This window comes from Heterodontus francisci, chromosome 37, assembly GCF_036365525.1.
Source record: "Heterodontus francisci isolate sHetFra1 chromosome 37, sHetFra1.hap1, whole genome shotgun sequence".
NCBI lineage: Eukaryota > Metazoa > Chordata > Chondrichthyes > Heterodontiformes > Heterodontidae > Heterodontus > Heterodontus francisci.
Window position 1 is genome coordinate 25,422,013 of NC_090407.1, and position 19,099 is coordinate 25,441,111.

At 46.4% G+C, this 19,099-nt stretch overlaps 1 protein-coding gene across 3 annotated transcripts in view; it reads right to left on the reverse strand.

Annotated features, from left to right (window-relative positions):
* Positions 1-19,099, reverse strand: part of clcnk (chloride channel K) — a 65,577-nt gene that overhangs the window by 38,350 nt on the left and 8,128 nt on the right. For all 3 annotated transcript variants that reach the window (XM_068017365.1, XM_068017364.1, XM_068017363.1), the window contains exons 3-8: positions 16,167-16,295; positions 7,197-7,336; positions 6,692-6,769; positions 5,830-5,908; positions 3,890-4,015; positions 2,837-2,921 (exon numbers count right to left, since the gene is read on the reverse strand). In XM_068017365.1, coding sequence (XP_067873466.1) covers positions 2,837-2,921; positions 3,890-4,015; positions 5,830-5,908; positions 6,692-6,769; positions 7,197-7,336; positions 16,167-16,295 — 637 coding nt within the window. The remainder of the gene's footprint in view (positions 1-2,836; positions 2,922-3,889; positions 4,016-5,829; positions 5,909-6,691; positions 6,770-7,196; positions 7,337-16,166; positions 16,296-19,099) is intronic.

A 19,099-nucleotide genomic window follows, 5' to 3' on the forward strand; every position in this document is an offset into this window, starting at 1 on the left:
TGCTGCCACTCTCCTCTCGGAGCTTCACAGGCAGGCACAGCTGCATCTAGGCTTTCTCTCCATCTGAGCCGCTGCTGCATGGCATGCGGGTCCATAAAAATGGGGTGTATGAGACCCATGCCAGCTGATCAGTAGTGCTATCCTTGCAGAGACGAACTTGCCTTGGCACCTTTCCCATTGCTACTCCCCTTGGAGTACGCACTAATGTCCCTCAGTGCCCACCCTTGCAGAAAGCTCAGCACCCGATACTATGCCCACCCAGCCTTGTCACCAGAGATGTAGCTCATCTGGCCCTGTCACCCAATATTATGGCCACTGGACCCTGGCACCTGTGAATGAGCCCACCCGGGCAGAATACCCAGCAGTGGAGGCTGACAAGGGCCTCCGCTCCCTCCCTTCCCCTATTCACTGCTCCCCATAACTGCTTTCCCGTGGTAGCACTGAGGCCTCGCCTCGGTCCCGCTACCTTTAAACGGCCGGGGATCAAAAGGCACGCGATTCCCCCCCCTCCCACCAACCTTTAAATTGTGATCAGTTCAATGCGAATGTATTACAACAAGCTGTTCAGCAATTTAAATTGCAGTCCTGCCACGTCGGGGCAGCAACGTTGCCTTGGAGCTTTCCCGCCGCTGACAAAATCCGGAACCCACGTCACATCGTCGAGTTTCCGGGTGAGCACGTCGATCCCAATTTTTGCCCCCGACCCCCCACCTCACACCTCCATCCCCACTCCTGCTGGCCTCACAAAATTCTGCCCTTAGTGTGCCACACCTATTCTGAGTGTGAATTTGTCAGTGCCTTACTTTGTCATACCCATCCTGAATAGGGTACTGCCAGTATCTGATTTATCATTCCTGTCAAGAGTGTAATACTGTCAGCCATTATCTGTCTTGGGTGTAACAATGTGAGTACAAGAGAACAAAAAGTTCTATTTTCAGCACCATCCCCCTTTACCTTGAAAAGCAGATAATGAACCAACAAACAGGTCCAAACCCAAGCAACAAAATGAAATCGCAGTTTCAGGATGTGAGGGCCCTGTTTTCACAACTGCATCAAGGTCAGTGAGTCAGAAAGGTCTGTTTCTTTGGTTATGCTGAGATTACTGCGAATGTATTTTGCCATTCCTTTTTTGCTTTCACTGGAAGAATCGCATCGTTTTAAGCTCGGTGATGTTATGGTGCATGTGACAGAGTAATATTCTAACATTATTGCCGGATGTGCTAAGATTTATTTGTTAAGATGTGTCCCTTGGAGAATGTTTAAGAATCATGATCGACTTATTATTTCAGTGTTCGGTGCAGTCTTTTGCTGGCATTAATTTGACCAGAAACTGAACTGGACCAGCCACATAAATACTGTGACTACAAGAGCAGGTCAGAGGCTGTAAATTCTGCAGCGAGTAACTCACCTCCTGACTCCCCAAAGCATGTTCACCATCTACAAGGTGCAAGTCAGGAGTGTGATGGAATACTCTCTACTTGCCTGGATGGGTGCAGCTCCAACAACACTCAGGAAGCTTGACACCATCCAGGACAAAGCAGCCCGCTTCATCGGCACCCCATCCACCACCTTAAACATTCACTCCCTCCACCACCAAGGTGCAGCAGCAGCAGTGTGTACTATATACAAGATGCACTGTAGCAACTCACCATGCCTCCTTCGATAGCACCTTCCAGACCCTCTACAGAACCATAGAAAAGGTATGGCACAGAAGGAGGCCATTCAGCCCATCATGTCTGCGACAGCTGAAAAAACTAGCTGCCCAATCTAATCCCACCTTCCAGCACCTGGTCCGTAGCCTTGCAGGTTACAGCACTTCAGGTGCAGGTCCAGGTACTTTTTAAATGAGTTCAGGGTTTCTGCCTCCACCACCGATCTGGGTAATGAATTCCAGACACCCACCACCCTTTGGGTGAAAAAGTTTTTCCTCACGTCCCCTCTAATCCTTCTCCCATCACCTTAAATCTGTGCCCCCTGGTAATTGGTCTCTCTGCTAGGGGTAACAGGTCCTTCCTGTCTACTCTATCGAGGCCCCTCATAATTTTGTACACCTCAATTAAGTCACACCTCCGCCTCCTCTGTTCTAAGGAAAACAACCCTAGTCGATCCAACCTTTTCTCATAGCTGTAACTTTCAAGTCCTGGCAACATTCTTGTAAATCTCCTCTGCACTCTCTCCAGAGCAATTATGTCCTTCCTGTAATGCGGTGACCAGAACTGCACGCAATACTCCAGCTGTGGCCTAACCAGAGTTTAATACAGTTCCAGCATCACATCCCTGCTTTTGTATTCTTCTCTACCATCTAGAAGGACAAGGGCAGCAGACAGGTGGAAACACCACCATCTGCAAGTTCCCCTCCAAGCCACACACCATCCTGACTTGGAAATATAATGCCGTTCCTTCACTGTCGCTGGATCAAAATCCTGGAACTCCCTCCCTAATGGCACTGTGGGAGTACCCACACCAGATAGACTGTAGCAGTTCAAGAAGGCAGCTCACCACCACCTTCTCAAGGGCAATTAGGGATCAGCAACAAATGCTGGCCTTGCCAGCATGCCCACATCCCATGAAACAAATATTTATTTTAAAATTAACTTTTAATCTACCTTCCAGTTGGCATTCAGTATTATTCAACCTTAACGCTCTGCATAAACAAATGATACTCTCGGTGCCCATGTAACATTGTATGGTGAATGCAAACCTAAATAGTCTGTGTGATAGCTTGTGTGCCACTCTGAAATGGCATGTAAATAAGAAGCTATAGCTGCCATTGATTTTATTACCATTACATCTTTTAAATAGATACACACAAGATAAAGCTGCAAAGGCACCTCACCCAAGGATGATGAAGAGTAATGTTTCTGGTAAATCAAACGGGAAGTCAACTTTGAATTTTGTCTTGAAAAGAGCAATGATAGTTTCTGCAGGGAAAAGAAAGAAAAGAAAATTAGGAGTACATTTTAGCCTTAAAGCAAAGATATGGAGCAGGCAGTGATCTGACCTGCTTTCCATGTTGCTGGGACACTTCCTTCGATTTCTGATTTGGCTGCTATCCAACTTTCCTGTCTTTCTTCCCCTCATGGAGAAACTGATATCCCCACAGATACAATTCCGCAGACAGTGGTACCTCGCGCAAGTGGACATTATTCACATGTAAGCAATGGCAGTGAGTTCGGGCAGGCTATCCAACTGTGGAGGACATTACAGGCAAAACCTAGTTATGCCCTCACCCAGCATCTGACCACATGCCCAGCAATGACAATTAGAAGCAGGAACCCTGTCTGGCTCTGTGGGCTCTGTGCTTTCAAGGGCAATGCCTACTGTCACTTGTCCAGGTCTACATGATGGCTCACAGCAGATGCTTCAAGCTATTCCACACATGACACTCGTGGGGAGCATCTGGTCACAATAGGTTCCTGAGGGGCTTTATCATCCTTCCCTATTCATTTCAGAATCATTGAATCTTACAGCATGGAAGGAGGCCATTTGACCCATCATGCCTGTGCTGGCTCTTTGGATTTCCTCCATTGTTGAAATCAAGTACTCACCTGGTGTAGTGTTGGAAATAGTTAATGTTTTGGGAGAGATAAATGAGGGTTGACTGATCTAGTATCATCATTTTACATGATCAGCAAAAGTCAAAATTAACCCTGCTACCTGTGAAATCAATGTTATGTACCTTACTCCTGAATCACTTTCTTAAATCTTTGCATTTACAATTGGATAAATATGTCAACCTTGTCTCATTTGCCCATTTGTGGATTGAAGGGTGTTTCCAATGTTGAGGCCATCAGAATTAACCTGTCAAAATTAGCAAAATGGAGAATTCTAGCGGATGTGGCGGAGAGGTTTGCAGCCCTCCCAGGCAGTGGCATAATGTGGTGTTTACCTTGTTCATTGTTGAACACAGCAAGAAGTCGGAACATGAACGCGCCACAGGTAGCAGCGAAGAAGCCTCTCCAATAGTTACGCACCGCAAAATGAGATGACATCACCTCCACACTGAACAGGACACCTGAGAAAAGCAAGCACAGACTGCATTTCAATACAGGGATCATAGGACAGGAGTGGTTTGTTACTGTTTTTATGTATCGCAGGATCAGTGAGACTAACACTGTTAATGTCAAAACGCCCAGGGTATTGCCTCAGATACTGTATTGGGTACAGCAAGGCTAATCACTCCTGAAAGTAGTCTGAGCATCTTCCATTCAGGAGTGTGCCTGCATTGACCAGTATTTAACTATACAATAGTGTAACTCAAGGTGGAAGAATAGTTTGCCCCTTGTGATCTTAATTGGATATTCATATCTGCGCAAGTGAGGTTCTTTAATCTTCTTGAAGGTGGACTGCGAAAACAAAGAGGCCAGATTCCAAGTTGTTAAACTGTCTTACTTTGCATCATGTGAACATACAGAACAACAGTTATAACTGGATTAATCAATTTCAATCAATACAACTTGTCTTTACACAATAATACAAAATAATGAATGTGCTACCTTTCCCCACATCAGTATGTTGCCCTATTTAACTGAAACAAAATAACTCCTACCTATTTTCACACATTCTCCTTCTGACCCTGATAAAAGCTTAACCTTGCGGCTTTCTGTCTTAAAATATGAATGACTTTTCAGCCATTGCTGGGCCTGATTGTAGTTCTGGGATTGAATTTAAACTCTCTGATGGTTTCAGCCAAGCAGAACAGAATGAGTTAAAAAAAAACACACTTGCGGAGCTATGTTTGAGGCCTAGGTTCTTTTTTTTTTTAAACACCCAGTCCTGATCTGCACACAGCAATCAGCTGCCCAGCCCAAACGGGTGGAAAGCAGCAACTGGCCAGTGGATGGGGCATGGTAGACCATGACTTTCCTTTTAGAAGCAGTCCTGCTCTTCCACAGTGGTTTCACCCACTCAGGCCCAAGTTAAAATCCAATCGCCGTCCTATTGATGTAATGGGAACCCAATTTGCATAACATTATTCATAATTTAGATTAAATCAGAATCATAGAAGTTTCCCCCACGGTGCAGATGTTTTGCACAGTAAGTGGTTGAGCCATATAGACCAGGAGGGTTAACCCCTCCCCACCCCCCAATTGGCTTCGCTACCCCGATTTTGGGAGTTATTCAGGAGAAAAATTGCCCAGTATGTCCGCTCTTGATCACTATTCAGTGACCTCCGTTGGAGTGCTGTGTGTGTTGACATTGGGTGAGGGTATAGGAATGGTGTTACCTGTGCTCCCACAGTTGAATATCTTTGCTGGTAGCCACTGTTAAGGCTGACGATGACTAAAGTTCACTTGGACTGAGAAATGAAGTGACAGGCCCCTGTGGAACTGTACCTCGGGAAGGAGACGGGCAGAGTTGGCAGAGAAGAGGAACTGGTTTCAAAGATCAAAAAAGAGATGAAGGAAAGCAGGAATTTCCAATGGGAGATCTGCCAATATCTGCAGAAACTCCAGAAGGTGTGTGTCGTTTTTCTGTAGTTCCCACAGCTCTTCCGCTGACGTTATGGCGGACAAGTAGGAAATACCACCCTCCCCCCCTCAAAGGAAATTCATAGCCAAGATCTCCTCAATAGAAGAGGAAGGCAGCAACTCTAATAGTGCAAGGTGTCATGTCAACTCATCAGGGTTAGTCACACATCAGTGAACTTGGAATTAGCAAAAAAGCAAGTGCCATCCAACCAAACTGTCTTTTGCCACATTGCCTCCTTCCTTTCTGCTGTGGACATTATTAAGCCATGAATGAAACCTTGCATTTCCTCCTCTGGGAGTGGGGGTTATCTCTGGCTTATACCAGAGGGGAGTTACCTTTTTCTGAACAGTTTCTTACCACTGATGGGTGCACCAAAGCAACTTGCGACCCCAACTGCTGCAGCCGCCACCAGCATCTCATACTGCTTGTTTTTATTCTGTAGAAAAGAAATATATCACAGGCTGAAATAAGCTTAGTTCTGTGGAAATGAAGCTACTCGAGCAGAACTGAAACCAGGCAGGACTTCGGCAAGCTGACATGACTTAGGAATTCCTTTGCTGAATGCATGAAATAACCTTTATTACTCTGTTTATGGTAGAAGACTGTCCTCCTGGAATATAGCAATTAGAAGGTACAATGAGTTCAGTCAACGTAGCAAACATTTGGAGAAATTTATTTTCCTCCAATTTTCACCCTTCCTGTCCTTTCCTGGAGTCACTGGTTCCCTCATTCGGATACAGTTTCACAGTCAGGTGTGGTCCTCAGGTACCTCACCCAAGTGACCATGATTTAAATATGAACCTTGAGCGGGAGTTTCCACAAGCTAACGCGCTTGAGTTGGGGGTGGGGGGTGTCATCACAGCCAAATCCCATTCTGTTCTCATCTAGCATCCATGCATATGCACTTCCAGTAAGTGTAGCTGGACTGCAATCAGCAGCAGGAATCCTGGCTGACATTTTCCTTTCCCACGTCAGGAGTTGCTGAGACCAACTGTGTTATCTCTATCACCACTCCAGGAAGATCAGCTAACAGACAAGAGTTCAAACCTTCCTGATTCATACAGCTCAGGGACATTGGCATTCAGACATTGTTCATGGACTGCAATTTATCTGATAAGAGAAGTGAGGTTTCCTCACTTTGTCTGCATCCCAGCTCACAGCATCAATCACGTGATTTGGTTTAATGATTTACAAATTTAACTTCAATGTCCCTCCTTACCTCATAATCTCTGGTGACTGTAGTTTGGATTCTTCCCAAATAGGTGGCAATCATGCTGGAGATGTGAACAAAGGGACCCTGGGAATCAGTCAAGAAATGTTATTTAGTCATTTTCCCCTTCCTCATTCAATCTTCTCTATCTTCCTTTTGACATTGTCCTTCACTCAAGAACCTATACTTGTCCCCGTGGCAAAGCTTCAGGTGTTAATGGTGGGCACCTCCAGGCCTCCTCAGGTTCTTTCTCCCCCTATTTGTTTCTTCATCTTTTCAATACTTTCTCTCCCTTCTTGCCTCTCTATGTCTCTAAGACACCTTTTTCGTCACATCTTTCCAATTTTTTCTCCCTCCCCACTTCTCTGTCCCTCCACCACTTTCTTTCCTCTCTTCATTATTCTTTTCTTCCTTCTTGTTCTCCTACCTCGGCAGCACTTGCACACTCTCCATCTCTTTCTACCCCTACTTTCTTCCCAATGCTTTCATGCTATACAATTAAGCCTTAACTTACCACCTTTCCCAAAAATATTGTACTTCCTGCTGCCAGTGAACATGTCAAACCAACCACTTTTGCTCCAAAGTTTTTCATAGTCAGATACTCCTCCAGAATTATTCCAGTCAGAATAGTCTTTAGTTCTGGAATACCTGAACCTAGAAAAGAACAAGTATATTTAGATAAATCTCTAAACATTACAAAGAGAAACAACAGAAAAGAAAGTCCTGGCAGAGATAAAAAGATCTGAGGTTTTGAACTATCAAAAATAAATATTATGAACCCTGAACAACTGGAGAAAGTATGTCCTAATTTTTTACCTTTTATTCTACAACAATTTTATTCGTTCCACCATTGCTTTCAGTTGCCTGGGCCCTAAGCTCTGGAATACCCTCCCTTCAGCTCTCTGCCTCTCTACCCTACTTTCCTGCTTTAAGACACTCCTTAAAACCAGCCATTTTGCCCAAGCTTTTGGTCATCTGATTTAATGGGTCGGATTGTCAAAGCCTGCTGAGTGTGGGAATTGAGGCGAATGCGATTTGAATATCGCGTTCACGGAGATCGGCACTGGGACCTGCCGCCTCTGGAATGCAAAGTCATTTTTAAAGGGACACCAGCAGCTTGGGAATGGGTCGAGTGCCCACCTCCAATTAGGTGCCTGTTGAACTTATTAAAGAGCTCATTAGCAGGTTTGCCAGTATCAGTTCACAATTTTTAAAGGTTGGAAACGGGGAAGACACCATGAGGGGGAGTATGACAGGGTTGTGAAGATATGAACACTGTGAAGGGCCAGAGGGCTAAGGGAAGGGCTGATTGAAATATAGCAGAGGCAGCAAATAAAGCTCAGCTGCTTCAGACATGCCTCAGTGTGACTATTACTGCAGCAGGAAGAGGTGAATTTCTCATTGGTAAGTGGCAGGACACCAGAGAGGAACGTGAACCCGCTGACATCAAGGGGGCAGCTGGGGTTGGCTGGGGAAGGCCTGGTGAATGTACAAAGCCCAGCTGAGGGAGTTCAGGTGGGAACAGGGTACTCTGACATTGGACAGAGCAGCCAGGATGAGCTGCGGCATATGCAATCGCCTGGAAAGCAAGAGGCCAGAGGAGCACAGCGGGGGGCTGCAAGGGGATGAAGACATTACCCAAGACATCAGGTGCACAGCCCAACAGTCAGCTACCTGCAAAAGGTAGAGTGCCAGTGCTGTAGGAGGCTGCACCTATCCAGGCAGATGGTTTTGGTCCTGTGTGCTCTGATCCACAATGGCTTGAGGCCTCATGGCTCCCATGACAGTCCCCCTACCTGCAGCCATCGAGGAATCCATCACCCTGAACTTCTATGCAACTGGATCATTCCAGGGATCAGCTGTGGACTCAGGTGGCATCTCACAGTCGACATTTCATCAGGCAAGTCATGGATGCCGTTTTCAGGAGGCAGGGTCTACACCCATTTTGATACAGATGGGTCAGCACTGGCACAAAGGGCACTGGGTTCAGCCTCCATCGCTGGATTTCCCCAGGTGCAGGGCATCATCGCTTGCGCCCATGTGGCCATCAAGGCACCCTGTGAAAAGCCAGTGAGATCATCAATAGGAAGGGCTTCCACTCCCTCAACATCCAAATGGTCCGCAACCACAACAAGCTTCATCCATGTGTGCACTCGTTTTCCTGGCAGCTGCCTTAACTCCTTCATCCTCCACCAGTCCAGGCAGCCTCGGTCCTTCATTCCATCCCTCAAAGTAAATGGCTGACTCCATGGGGAACAAAGTAAACCCCTTGAAGAGATGTCTACTGACCCCTCTATAGAGCCACAGACAGAGGCATGGAGGTGAAGCAACCAATGCCACCTGCTCAGTAGGACAACCATTGAGCAGGCCCGAGGCTTTCTGAAGATCCGATTCTGGTGCCTGGATCAGCAGCTGGCACCCTCCAATACCCTCCTGCAAGGGTCTCAGTCATTGTGGTGGTCTGCTGCCCTCTCCATAATATGGCCCTCCAGAGAGGTGTGGACCTTGAGGACAGTGAGGCCCTGGAAAAAGACAGCTCATTGGCGGATGTGCAGGGATAAGAGAGGAGGAGGAATAGGGGAGAGAGGGGGATAACACTGAACAGAGAGTACCCATGCTGCATGACAATGTCGTCTCCTCCTACCACCCTCTGGGAAGAAGACCTTCCTCCTCTCTCTCACAGCCTCCAGCATTAGATCCAGGTGAGCATCGATGAAGCGAGGGTCTGCCCTGTCCCTAGTGCCAGGCCTCCAGCTATCCTGTGACATCTTGCTTCCCTCTGGTGATGTGGAAGGCAAATCTCTCCCTTGGGACAACCAGCAGCCTCAGTGATAGCTGACGTGGAAGTCGACATAGACCCCACACTTGATCTGATCCACTGTCATTTTCAATCCCACTGGCACTAAGAGGACAAAAGCCCCGTCTCCATACCAATTAAGGGCTTTCCCCACTTGTAAAATGCAATCTGAATCAGCTTCCCAGAGGAGACTGATTTCAGACCAAAAACCAGACCAGGCTCCTGTTTCCTGCCTCCATAATGAAAATCCAACCCAATAGATCCTTATGTGGTATATTTTATTTTATAATGCTCCTGTGAACGCCTTGGGATGTTTTATTATGATAAAGGCGCTGTATAAGTGTAAGTTGTTGTTGTTGTTGTATTCTGTCTCTTTTGAATCTCCCCGTTTTACTCCATCTGAATCTCTTGAATTGGGTTTCCACCTTTGCCACAACATTGAAATGGCCCTAACCAAAGTTGCAAATGATGTCCTCTGTGACTGGGACTGTGGTACATTAACCTTTCTCAATCTCATTGTAGCCTTCAACATGGTCAACCAAACCATCTTCCTCCAACATCTCTCCTTTGTTGTCTTTGTCAGTGCGATTGCTCTTGCTTTGTTCCACCCTTACCTCTCGAGCAATGGGTTCCCTTCCTATCAAAGCATTTTAGCCTCTGGAGTCCCCAGGGTTTTAAAAAAAATCACCACCCACTAAACAGCCTGAGGCTCAAACCATCAGTAAATAGGTCATTCCTCAAGATGCCTGTTAACCATAACAGGGAAGTACAAATAATCTGATTAATTCATTGAAGCATTATATTTAATGCCACATTATTAAGTGAGTTTTATTTCTATTTTATATTCAATCCCTGATCCAACAACAACTTGCATACATGTGGCAACTTGTTCCATGTCTGTTGTCCCCTCTTCCCCATCTACAAGCTACCCCTTGGCAATAAGGGGTAAGCTGCCACATCTATAAGGAAAGGAACAACTTTCATTTATATAGCATTTTTCACACGCTCAGGGCGTCTAAAGTGCTTTATAGCCAATGAAGTACTTTTGAAGTACTTTGTAGTCACTGTCATGATGTAGGAAACACGACAGCCAGTTTGTGCACAGCAAGCTCCCACAAACAACAGTGTGATAATGACCAGATAATTTGTTTTTGCGATGATGTTGAGTGAGAGATAAATATTAGCCAGGACACCACAGACAGCTCCCCTGCTCTTTTTCAAAATAGTGCCGCGGGATCTTTTACGCTCACCTGAAGGGGTGGACGTCTCCATCAGGGTGGCACTGGCATGAGAGCCTGGACTTTTGTACTCAAAGCCCAGAGTAGGATTTGAACCCACAACCGTCTGACTCAGAGGCAATAGTACTACTTATAGAAGTACCTCCCCAAACAGCTTTGCCACTCCACCTTGCCTGCCTCCTTTAAGACACTCATCTTTGGTCATAATGTCTCCTTCTTTGGCTCAATATTTTGTCTGATTTTTTACTACCATAAAGGTGTTGTGTAAAAACAAGTTGCTGTTGTTGATTTCCCCTCCATAACCCAGAGTTACTGAGGCCCATTGTTGTGCTTCTACCTCTGCCCCAGCTGAGATCAGCAAACTCAAGCAGACACCAGGGATCAAACATGGAAATTTCTTGCTGTATACAATTTAACTGACTTGCCCAGGTGAGCCGTCAGAGTGCTGGGAAGCACTTTTTGGAAGGGAAGCTCTGCAAACGTATAGCTGGGATCACTTGTTTAAGGGTATGGTAGAAATCTATGTTGTCATTTTATGTAGGATTACATGGAAGTTGCAACAATTTCATTTAATCCAGCTTCACTGCACCACTTTACCTCCAGCCCCATCAGAAACCCAAACCAGGAAGGTCATGAAATGTCTACTTTGTCTTACAAATGTTTCCCTACATCGCAACAGCGATGACACTTTAAAAAGTCCTTCATTGGCTGTGAAGTGCTTTGAGACATCTTGAGGTCATGAAAGGCAGGATATAAATACAAGCTCTTTCATTACAAAGCTGATACTTAATTTAAATGCTTAGTTCTGTCAGTTAATTCTGGTCTGTAATTGTTGACTGCATAACTAACTTGTTGCAGTGATGTATAAAGCCTATTGGGGGCACTCCATCCACACAACACTGCATTTATAAACCAAGTAGAGTTGGAAAGGTGGACAGTGTCTAACATAATAACAAGTAAGGATAATAAACAGATTGAATGATACAAATCAGTATTGTAATCCTATAGCAGCAATTAACCTTACACAGGTAATACAATACAAGAAAATAAGTTTTCTAAACATTCTTCTCTATTCAGTGTTAAATGTTATGATACTCATCGTTGGCAGGCAATTCACCTATTAAGGACATCGCAGCTAAATTCGATCTTGACTTCACTCAATTTACACACCGTAACACTGTCCAGCAGGGGTCACTGGATAGTATCCAGGAGCAGGAAGCCTGGCTGATTTTACCTTTCCCTACTTCAGGAGCAGAGACGCTGAAGCCAATAGACTGAGATTAGATAACTCAAGGCAGACTGCCAACAAACCTGGAACCGTCTAGCAGCCATTTTTAAAAAATTCATTCATGGGATGTGGGAGTCGCTAGCTAGGCCAGCATTTATTGCCCATCCCTAATTGCCCTTGAGAAGGTGGTGGTGAGCTGCCTTCTTGAACCGCTGCAGTCCTTGGGGTGCCGGTAAACCAATAGTGCTGTTAGGAAGGAAATTCCAGGATTTTGACCCAATGACAGTGAAGGAACGGCGATATAGTTCCATGTCAGGATGGTGTGTGGCTTGAAGGGGAACTTGCAGTTGGTGGTGTTCCCATGCATCTGCTGCCCTTGTCTTTCTGGATGGTAGAGGTCGCGGGTTTGGAAGATGTTGTTGAAGGACCCTTGGTGAGTTACTGCAGTGCATCTTGTAGATGGTACACACTGCTGCCACTGTGTGTCGGTGGTGGAGGGAGTGAATGTTGAAGGTGGTAGATGGAGTGCTAATCAAGCGGGCTGCTTTGTCCTGGATGGTGTCGAGCTGCTTGAGTGTTGTTGGAGCTGCACCCATCCAGGCAAGTGGAGAGTATTCCATCACACTCCTGACTTGTGCATAAAGATGGTGGGCAGGCATTGGGGAATCAGAAGGTGAATTACTCGCTGCAGCCTCTGACCTGCTCCTGTAGTCACAGCATTTATGTGGCTGCTCCAGTTCAGTTTCTGGTCAATGGTGATCCCCAGGATGTTGATAATGGGGGATTCAGCGATGGTAATGCCATTGAATACCAAGGGGAGATGGTCAGATTCTCTCTTATTTGAGATGGTCTTTGCCTGGCACTTGTGTGGCACAAACATTACTTGCCACTTATCAACCCAAGCCAGAATGTTGTCCAGGTCTTGCTGCATCTGGACATGGGCTGTTTTAGCATCTGAGGAGTCGTGAATGGTGCTGAATATTGTGCAATCATCAGTGAACATCCCTGCTTCTGACCTTATGATGGAGGGAAGGTCATTGATTAAGCAGCTGAAGATGGTCTGGCCTAGGACACTACCCTGAGGAACTCCTGGAGCTGAGATGAAAGACCTCCAACAACCACAACCATCGTTTTTGTGCTAGGTACAATTCCAACCAGTGGAGAGTTTTCCACTTAATTCCCATTAACTCCAGTTTTGCAAGGGCTGTTTGATGCCATACTTGATATTAGACTGCGCTGCTTTGCCTGGTGTCCCTAATGGCCACTAGAAATCAGTGCTGGCCCAATTTAAATTTGCAAAGGAGGCTCTTTGGCCTGTAGCAGGACCATTCTGTCATACCTGTCACCGCTTGCCATTCCTCGTTCATTTTAGAGTACTCCCGGCATGGACTCGATGGGCCGAATGGCCTCCCTCTGTGCCGTAATACATGCAGGACTCTACGACTCCTGCTTGCATAATAAAAATGGGGGCCGCTGCCGGCTAACCCCCACTGTCCTCCAATTTCCTATCCTGCCTTAACTTCTGTGCTCCTCTTCTTGACTGGCAAAATATCTCTAGGGGCACAACTAGTGCCCACATTGGAGGGCAGTGCTCGCAAGGTGTAAATTGGGAAGTCACTGTCACTCAGTCCATGAGTTTTTGTCCAGTAACTATTACTGTCAGAGAATCGCAGCTGCATGTTCAAGATTTCAAAAGATCCATTTGTTATCAACAGCATTCTCCTCTGGGAAAGTTGAATTGTAGTATCACATCTAATATAATATTCTATTTGGTTTTTGCCTGATTTCCTCTCCTCCTCTTTTGAAGGTGCTAGCTCATGTCCGCTCTTTATGTGTAAGCCTTCAAACTGGAACCCTCCCGCTACAACAACAACTTGCATTTATGCAATTTGTTTAATGTAAAAACGGGCCCAAGTTACTTTACTGAGGGGGAAAGGAAAAACAATATAATAGAGAAAGTAATAGGTAGGAAAGTGACTTGTGAAGAGGACATAAGGGGGCTACAAAGGGATATGGATAGGTTAAGTGAGTGGGCAAAAACCTGGCAAATGGAGTATAATGGGAAAGTGTGACGTTGTCCACTTTGGCAGGAAGAATAAAAAAGAAGCATATTATCTAAATGGTGAGAGATTGCAGAACTCTGAGATGCAGAGGGACCTGGGTGTCCTAGTGCATGGATCGCAAAAGGTTAGTATGCAGATACAACACGTAATTAGGAAAGCTAATAGAATGTTATCGTTTATCATGAGGGGAATTGAATACAAAATTAGGGAGGTTATACTTCAGCTATAAAGGGCGTTGGTGAGACCACATCTGGAGTACTGTGTACAGTACTGGTCTCCTTATTTAAGGAAGGATGTAAATGCATTGGACGCAGTACAGAGAAGGCTTACTAGACTGATAGCTGGAATGGGCCGGCTGTCTTATGAGGAAAGATTGGACAGGCTAGGCTTGTATCCACTGGAATTTAGAAGAGTAAGAGACGACTTGATTGAAACATATAAGATCCTGAGGGGTCTTGACAGGGTGGATGTGGAAAGGATGTTCTTGTGGAAGAATCTAGAACTAGGGATCACTTTAAAAATAAGGGGTCACCCATTTAAGACAGAGATAAGGAGAAAGCTTTTCTCTCAGAGAGTCGTGAGTCCTTGGAACTCTCTTCCTCAAAAGGTGGTGGAAGCAGAGTCTTTGAATATTTTTAAGGCAGAGGTAGATAGATTCTTGATAAGCAAGGGGGTGAAAGGTTATTGGGGGTAGGTAGAAATGTGGAGTAATCAGTTCACCATGAACCTATTGAATGGAACAGCAGGCTCGAGGGGTCAAGTGGCCTACTTCTGCTCCTATTTCGTGCATTTGTATGTTTGTAACAGATGGCAAGCAATGGGAGAGATTGGGACAGGTGACTGAAAGTTTGGTAAAAAAGTTGGGCTTTTAAAAGCTTTTTTAAGGTATAGAGAGAAGGGAAGAGATCGATGGCTTAGGGAGGGAGTGTAGGTGAGTCAAGTCAGTATGGTGAAGACAGGAGAAGCCAAAGTTGGAAGGTCAAAGATTGTGAGAATGGACATAAGGCTGGAGGAGATTGAAGAATTAAAGGTGGACCAAGGTCATGAAAGGACTTGAAGATGAGGACAAGGATTTTAAGTTTAATACATTGGCAGCCTTGGATGCAAGTTGGGTCAGTGAGGATACAGATGACAGATAAGTGGGACTCAGTGCATTTTGAACTAGTTGGAGTCCATGGAGGATAGTAGGCCACCGAGGAGGATATTAGAATAACTGAGTATTGAGGTGACAAAAGCCTGGGTAATGCACAGATGCAGACAGTGTTGCAAAGGTGGGACTATGCAATCTTAGTCATGGATAGGATATGAGGCTTAAAGCTCCACTCAGGGATGAGCAAATGCCGAGGTTGTAAACAGTTCAGTTCAGCCTGAGCACGTGGCAGATGGAGGATGGAGTCGGTGGCAAGGGGGTGGAGTTTGTGGCAACTGCTCGAAAATGATATTTGACTTTCCAGGTGTCCAGTTGGAGGAAGCTGAGACATCCTTGACTTGATGTTGGATCAGGCCGTCTGACAACATGGAGGTGGTTGTGGAGTTGGTGGAGAGGTAGAGCTGGGAGTCATCAGCGTACATATGGCGCAATACTATATTCTACTGACACCATCGTACTATCAATTATCACAAGCCAACCACTAACCCAGTTGAGATCAGCACAGATCAGACCGAGAATTGGACCTGGGACCTTCCCGGTCCGTGTGACTTCGTATTACATTAGGCGAAAGTTGGCCACAGGAGGGTAAATTCCCCAATCCGTACTCCCAGTGGGATGCTGTGCTCAAAGGTAGCATGGGTCAGAGAATCAGCACTGCAGTATTTTAGTCCTATCAACTGCACTCTTATTGAGCATAGCTGCCAGCTGGGAGCATGAGAACAATGAATTTATCTCAGCTCTCAGGAGAGTTTTGCTAATGACATCTTTACTATACTAACTTTTTCTCTAGCTTGAAACTCTGAATCTATTACTGGAATTTATGGATGGGAATTCAAAATGGACTGCTGACTATCTAACTCTGCATTTCAGTTTATCATGACATGAGAACTTTCTTCCCAGAAGACGGGACTAAGCAGCTGTATTTTGTGGTATGTTCACAGTGTCAGTGGGAAACAGATTACATGAATCCTGTTTGCTCTATAAATAAACTGGTAGTGACAGGCTTACCTCCTGACTGTGGTGACACACACTGAGAGAAGCCAGTGGCGAATGTGGTCATTGCAATAGGGTACACAATCCAAGAGATGTACTGCAGAAGATTGCTGCCTTCTAACTGTTCATAAAGCCATCGATGAGCTGCAGAGACATACAAAGCATGAGAAACCCCAAATCCATAATGCAGGAATAAAGAAAACAGGCTGCACATTCTGCTTGTGTGTCATGGTCAAATTCAATGTGCAAATGTGCTCAAACTATTTAGTTAACCTACAGGCTAATGTTTTCATTGCATGTATTAACAGACAGACAATAAATAATCTGGCTTTAAACCAATAATTTCGAGAAATTACTACCTGCTCAGCTCTCCTTGTGCTATTTCCCCATTAATCGCACAATCTAAATGAATCTGTTAAAAGTCACTGTGTACATCATCTGGTTGAAAATTACAGACTGCTGCAGCACTCAGTTACTTAAGGAAATGCCAGGCAGCAATTACTGTAAAGAGTTGCAAAGGTAGAATATTTATCCTTCAATCAACATCATAAAAAACAGATCATCTGGTCACTATTGCATTGCTGTTTGTGGGAGCTTGCTGTGCACATACTGCTGCCATCTTTCCTGCATTACAACACTGACTACACAGCACACTGGGGATAACTCCCCTGCTCATCTTCAAAATAGTCCCATGGGATCTTTTACATCACCCAAGCAAGCGGATGGAGTCGGTTTAATGTCTCATCCGAAAGATGACACCTCTGACAGTGCAGCACTCCCTCACTACTGCACTGGAATGTCAGCTGTGACTTTTGTGCTCAAGCACCGGAGTGGGACTTGAACTCGGAACCTTAGCGAAGACTGTGATGCATTGGGAAGCCTCAGCACTGCAGAGGCTTCTGTCCTCCAAGGCTGGTTCTCATATTCTCCTCTTGTGTCTCCCACAGGTGCTGACGTCAAAGCAACTAGACCGACTCCCTCACCAGCACCAGGCCAAGCGCAGCCACAGCAAAGCTCAGACCAAGCACGGTCACAGACCACCCTCCACCAACTCAGATACAGTCATCTCGGTGGGCCCTTGCATGCAGTTAGATAGGGTGGCACTGGGTGATGAGCATGGCACTAGTGGGCAGGATGAGGTAGGCAGAGGCAACTGTGGGCAGTCCCCAGAGGATGGAGAACAGAGACAGCCCTGCTCAGCTGGACACAGATGCAGGGCCTCAGGAGTCACGGGAAAGGGGGCTCTAACTAGACCAGCAGCAGCAGATGTGCTCCCACATGTCGGATGTCCCTGAGGCAGTGCAGGTTCAAGGGCTGAGAATGGAGGAGTCCATCAAGCTCATGTGTGCCACCATGGCTCAGGACTTTGAGCACATGAGCTCCTCCATGGACAGAGTATTTAACCTCATGGAGAGCCATATGTGGCAGCACTCGGAGTGCATGCAGGAACTGTGCACTGACGTTCACAGGATGTATTCCACACTACGTAGTCTTGACCGGTCAATGATGCTGATGGCCCAGTTGCGCCGCAACTGGTGGCCCCCTCCAGCTATCTGGAATGCCAGCCAAGGGCTGAGGCAGTCACTGAGGAGGATGAGGGTGCCACCACTATTGGGGCACCATCATTATCAGTGGTCTCTTTGACACTCTGACTGAGGAAGCACCTGTGCAGCAGGGCCCAGTGATGGAGGCTGCCCCTACAATAACACTGGTGCAGCAGCCTCTGGAGATGCCCCCACTGGCACCTCCACAATGAGGATGACGGCCACGGGCATCACAGCTGCAAGATAAGACAAGTGAGCACGCTGCCTCCTGCTCATCCAAGGTCACAAGGGGAGGCGTCCGTGGCCGAGAGCAAAGGTCACTGTGTGGGGCGGAGCATCGAGTGGGTCACTGGGGTCTCTTTCACTTGTAAATGTGCACTTTGTCACTTTTCTAACACACGGTAAATATTGACACATGAAGCCAAACTTGTAGTCTCCTTTTATAAATGATGGTACAGGAGAAGAGGGATAAAGTGGTGAAACGGAGCAAGGATTCGTGAACAGAGACAGTGAACCCTCTGGGCAGATGTCCCTCCTTCATTGATGGGAAGAGTTGAGCTGCTCCAGGCTGCGTCTTCAATGGAAGTGTTCTCAGAGGCAGCTCAATGTGAGTTCCAGACCGTGCCGTTCCTCCTGGGTCAGAGGGACTCAGCTGAAACATGCCTGAATCAGATGATCCCTGACGTTGATGGCATCCTGACGAGACCCACACCGGCCCCAGCCACCTCCCTCTGCAGCGGAACACGTCTGTGCTGTGCATCTTCCTCCTCCTCTTCCACAGAAGAGCTGTGTCCGATCAATGTTTCACCGCCTTCAAGGTCCACCCACCTCTGAGGGACCATGTAATGGAGAGTGCAGCAGACCACCACAATGAGCGAGACCCTTGCAGCAGTGTACTGCAGGGCACCGCCCGACTGGTCCAGGCACCAGAGTCACATCTTCAGAAGGCAGATGGCATGCTTGATGGTGGTCCTAGTGAGCAGATGGTTTTGGCTGTAGCACCTCTGTGCCTCTGTCTCGGGTTCTCATAAAGGGATGAGTAGCCATCTCTTCAAGGTATATTCCTTGTCCCGTAGAATCCATTCACTCCATTGGGGAGTGGAGTGAAAAGCTGCGGCAGCCTGGACTGGTGGAGGATGAAGGAGTCATGGCAGCTGCCAGGAAAGTAAGTGCACAGATGCAGGAAGCTCTTGTGATTGCAGGCCAGCTGAACACTGAGGGAGTGGAAGCCCTTCCTGTTGATGAAACTAACTGGTCAGTCACTGGGTGTCTTGATGGCCCCATGGGTGCAATCGATGATGCCCTGCACCTAGTGGACCCAGCCATGGAGGTGAAACCCATGGCCCTCCGTGCCTGCGAGGCGCATCTATCTGGAACTGAATGTAGTTTTCAGCTCTGGCAAAG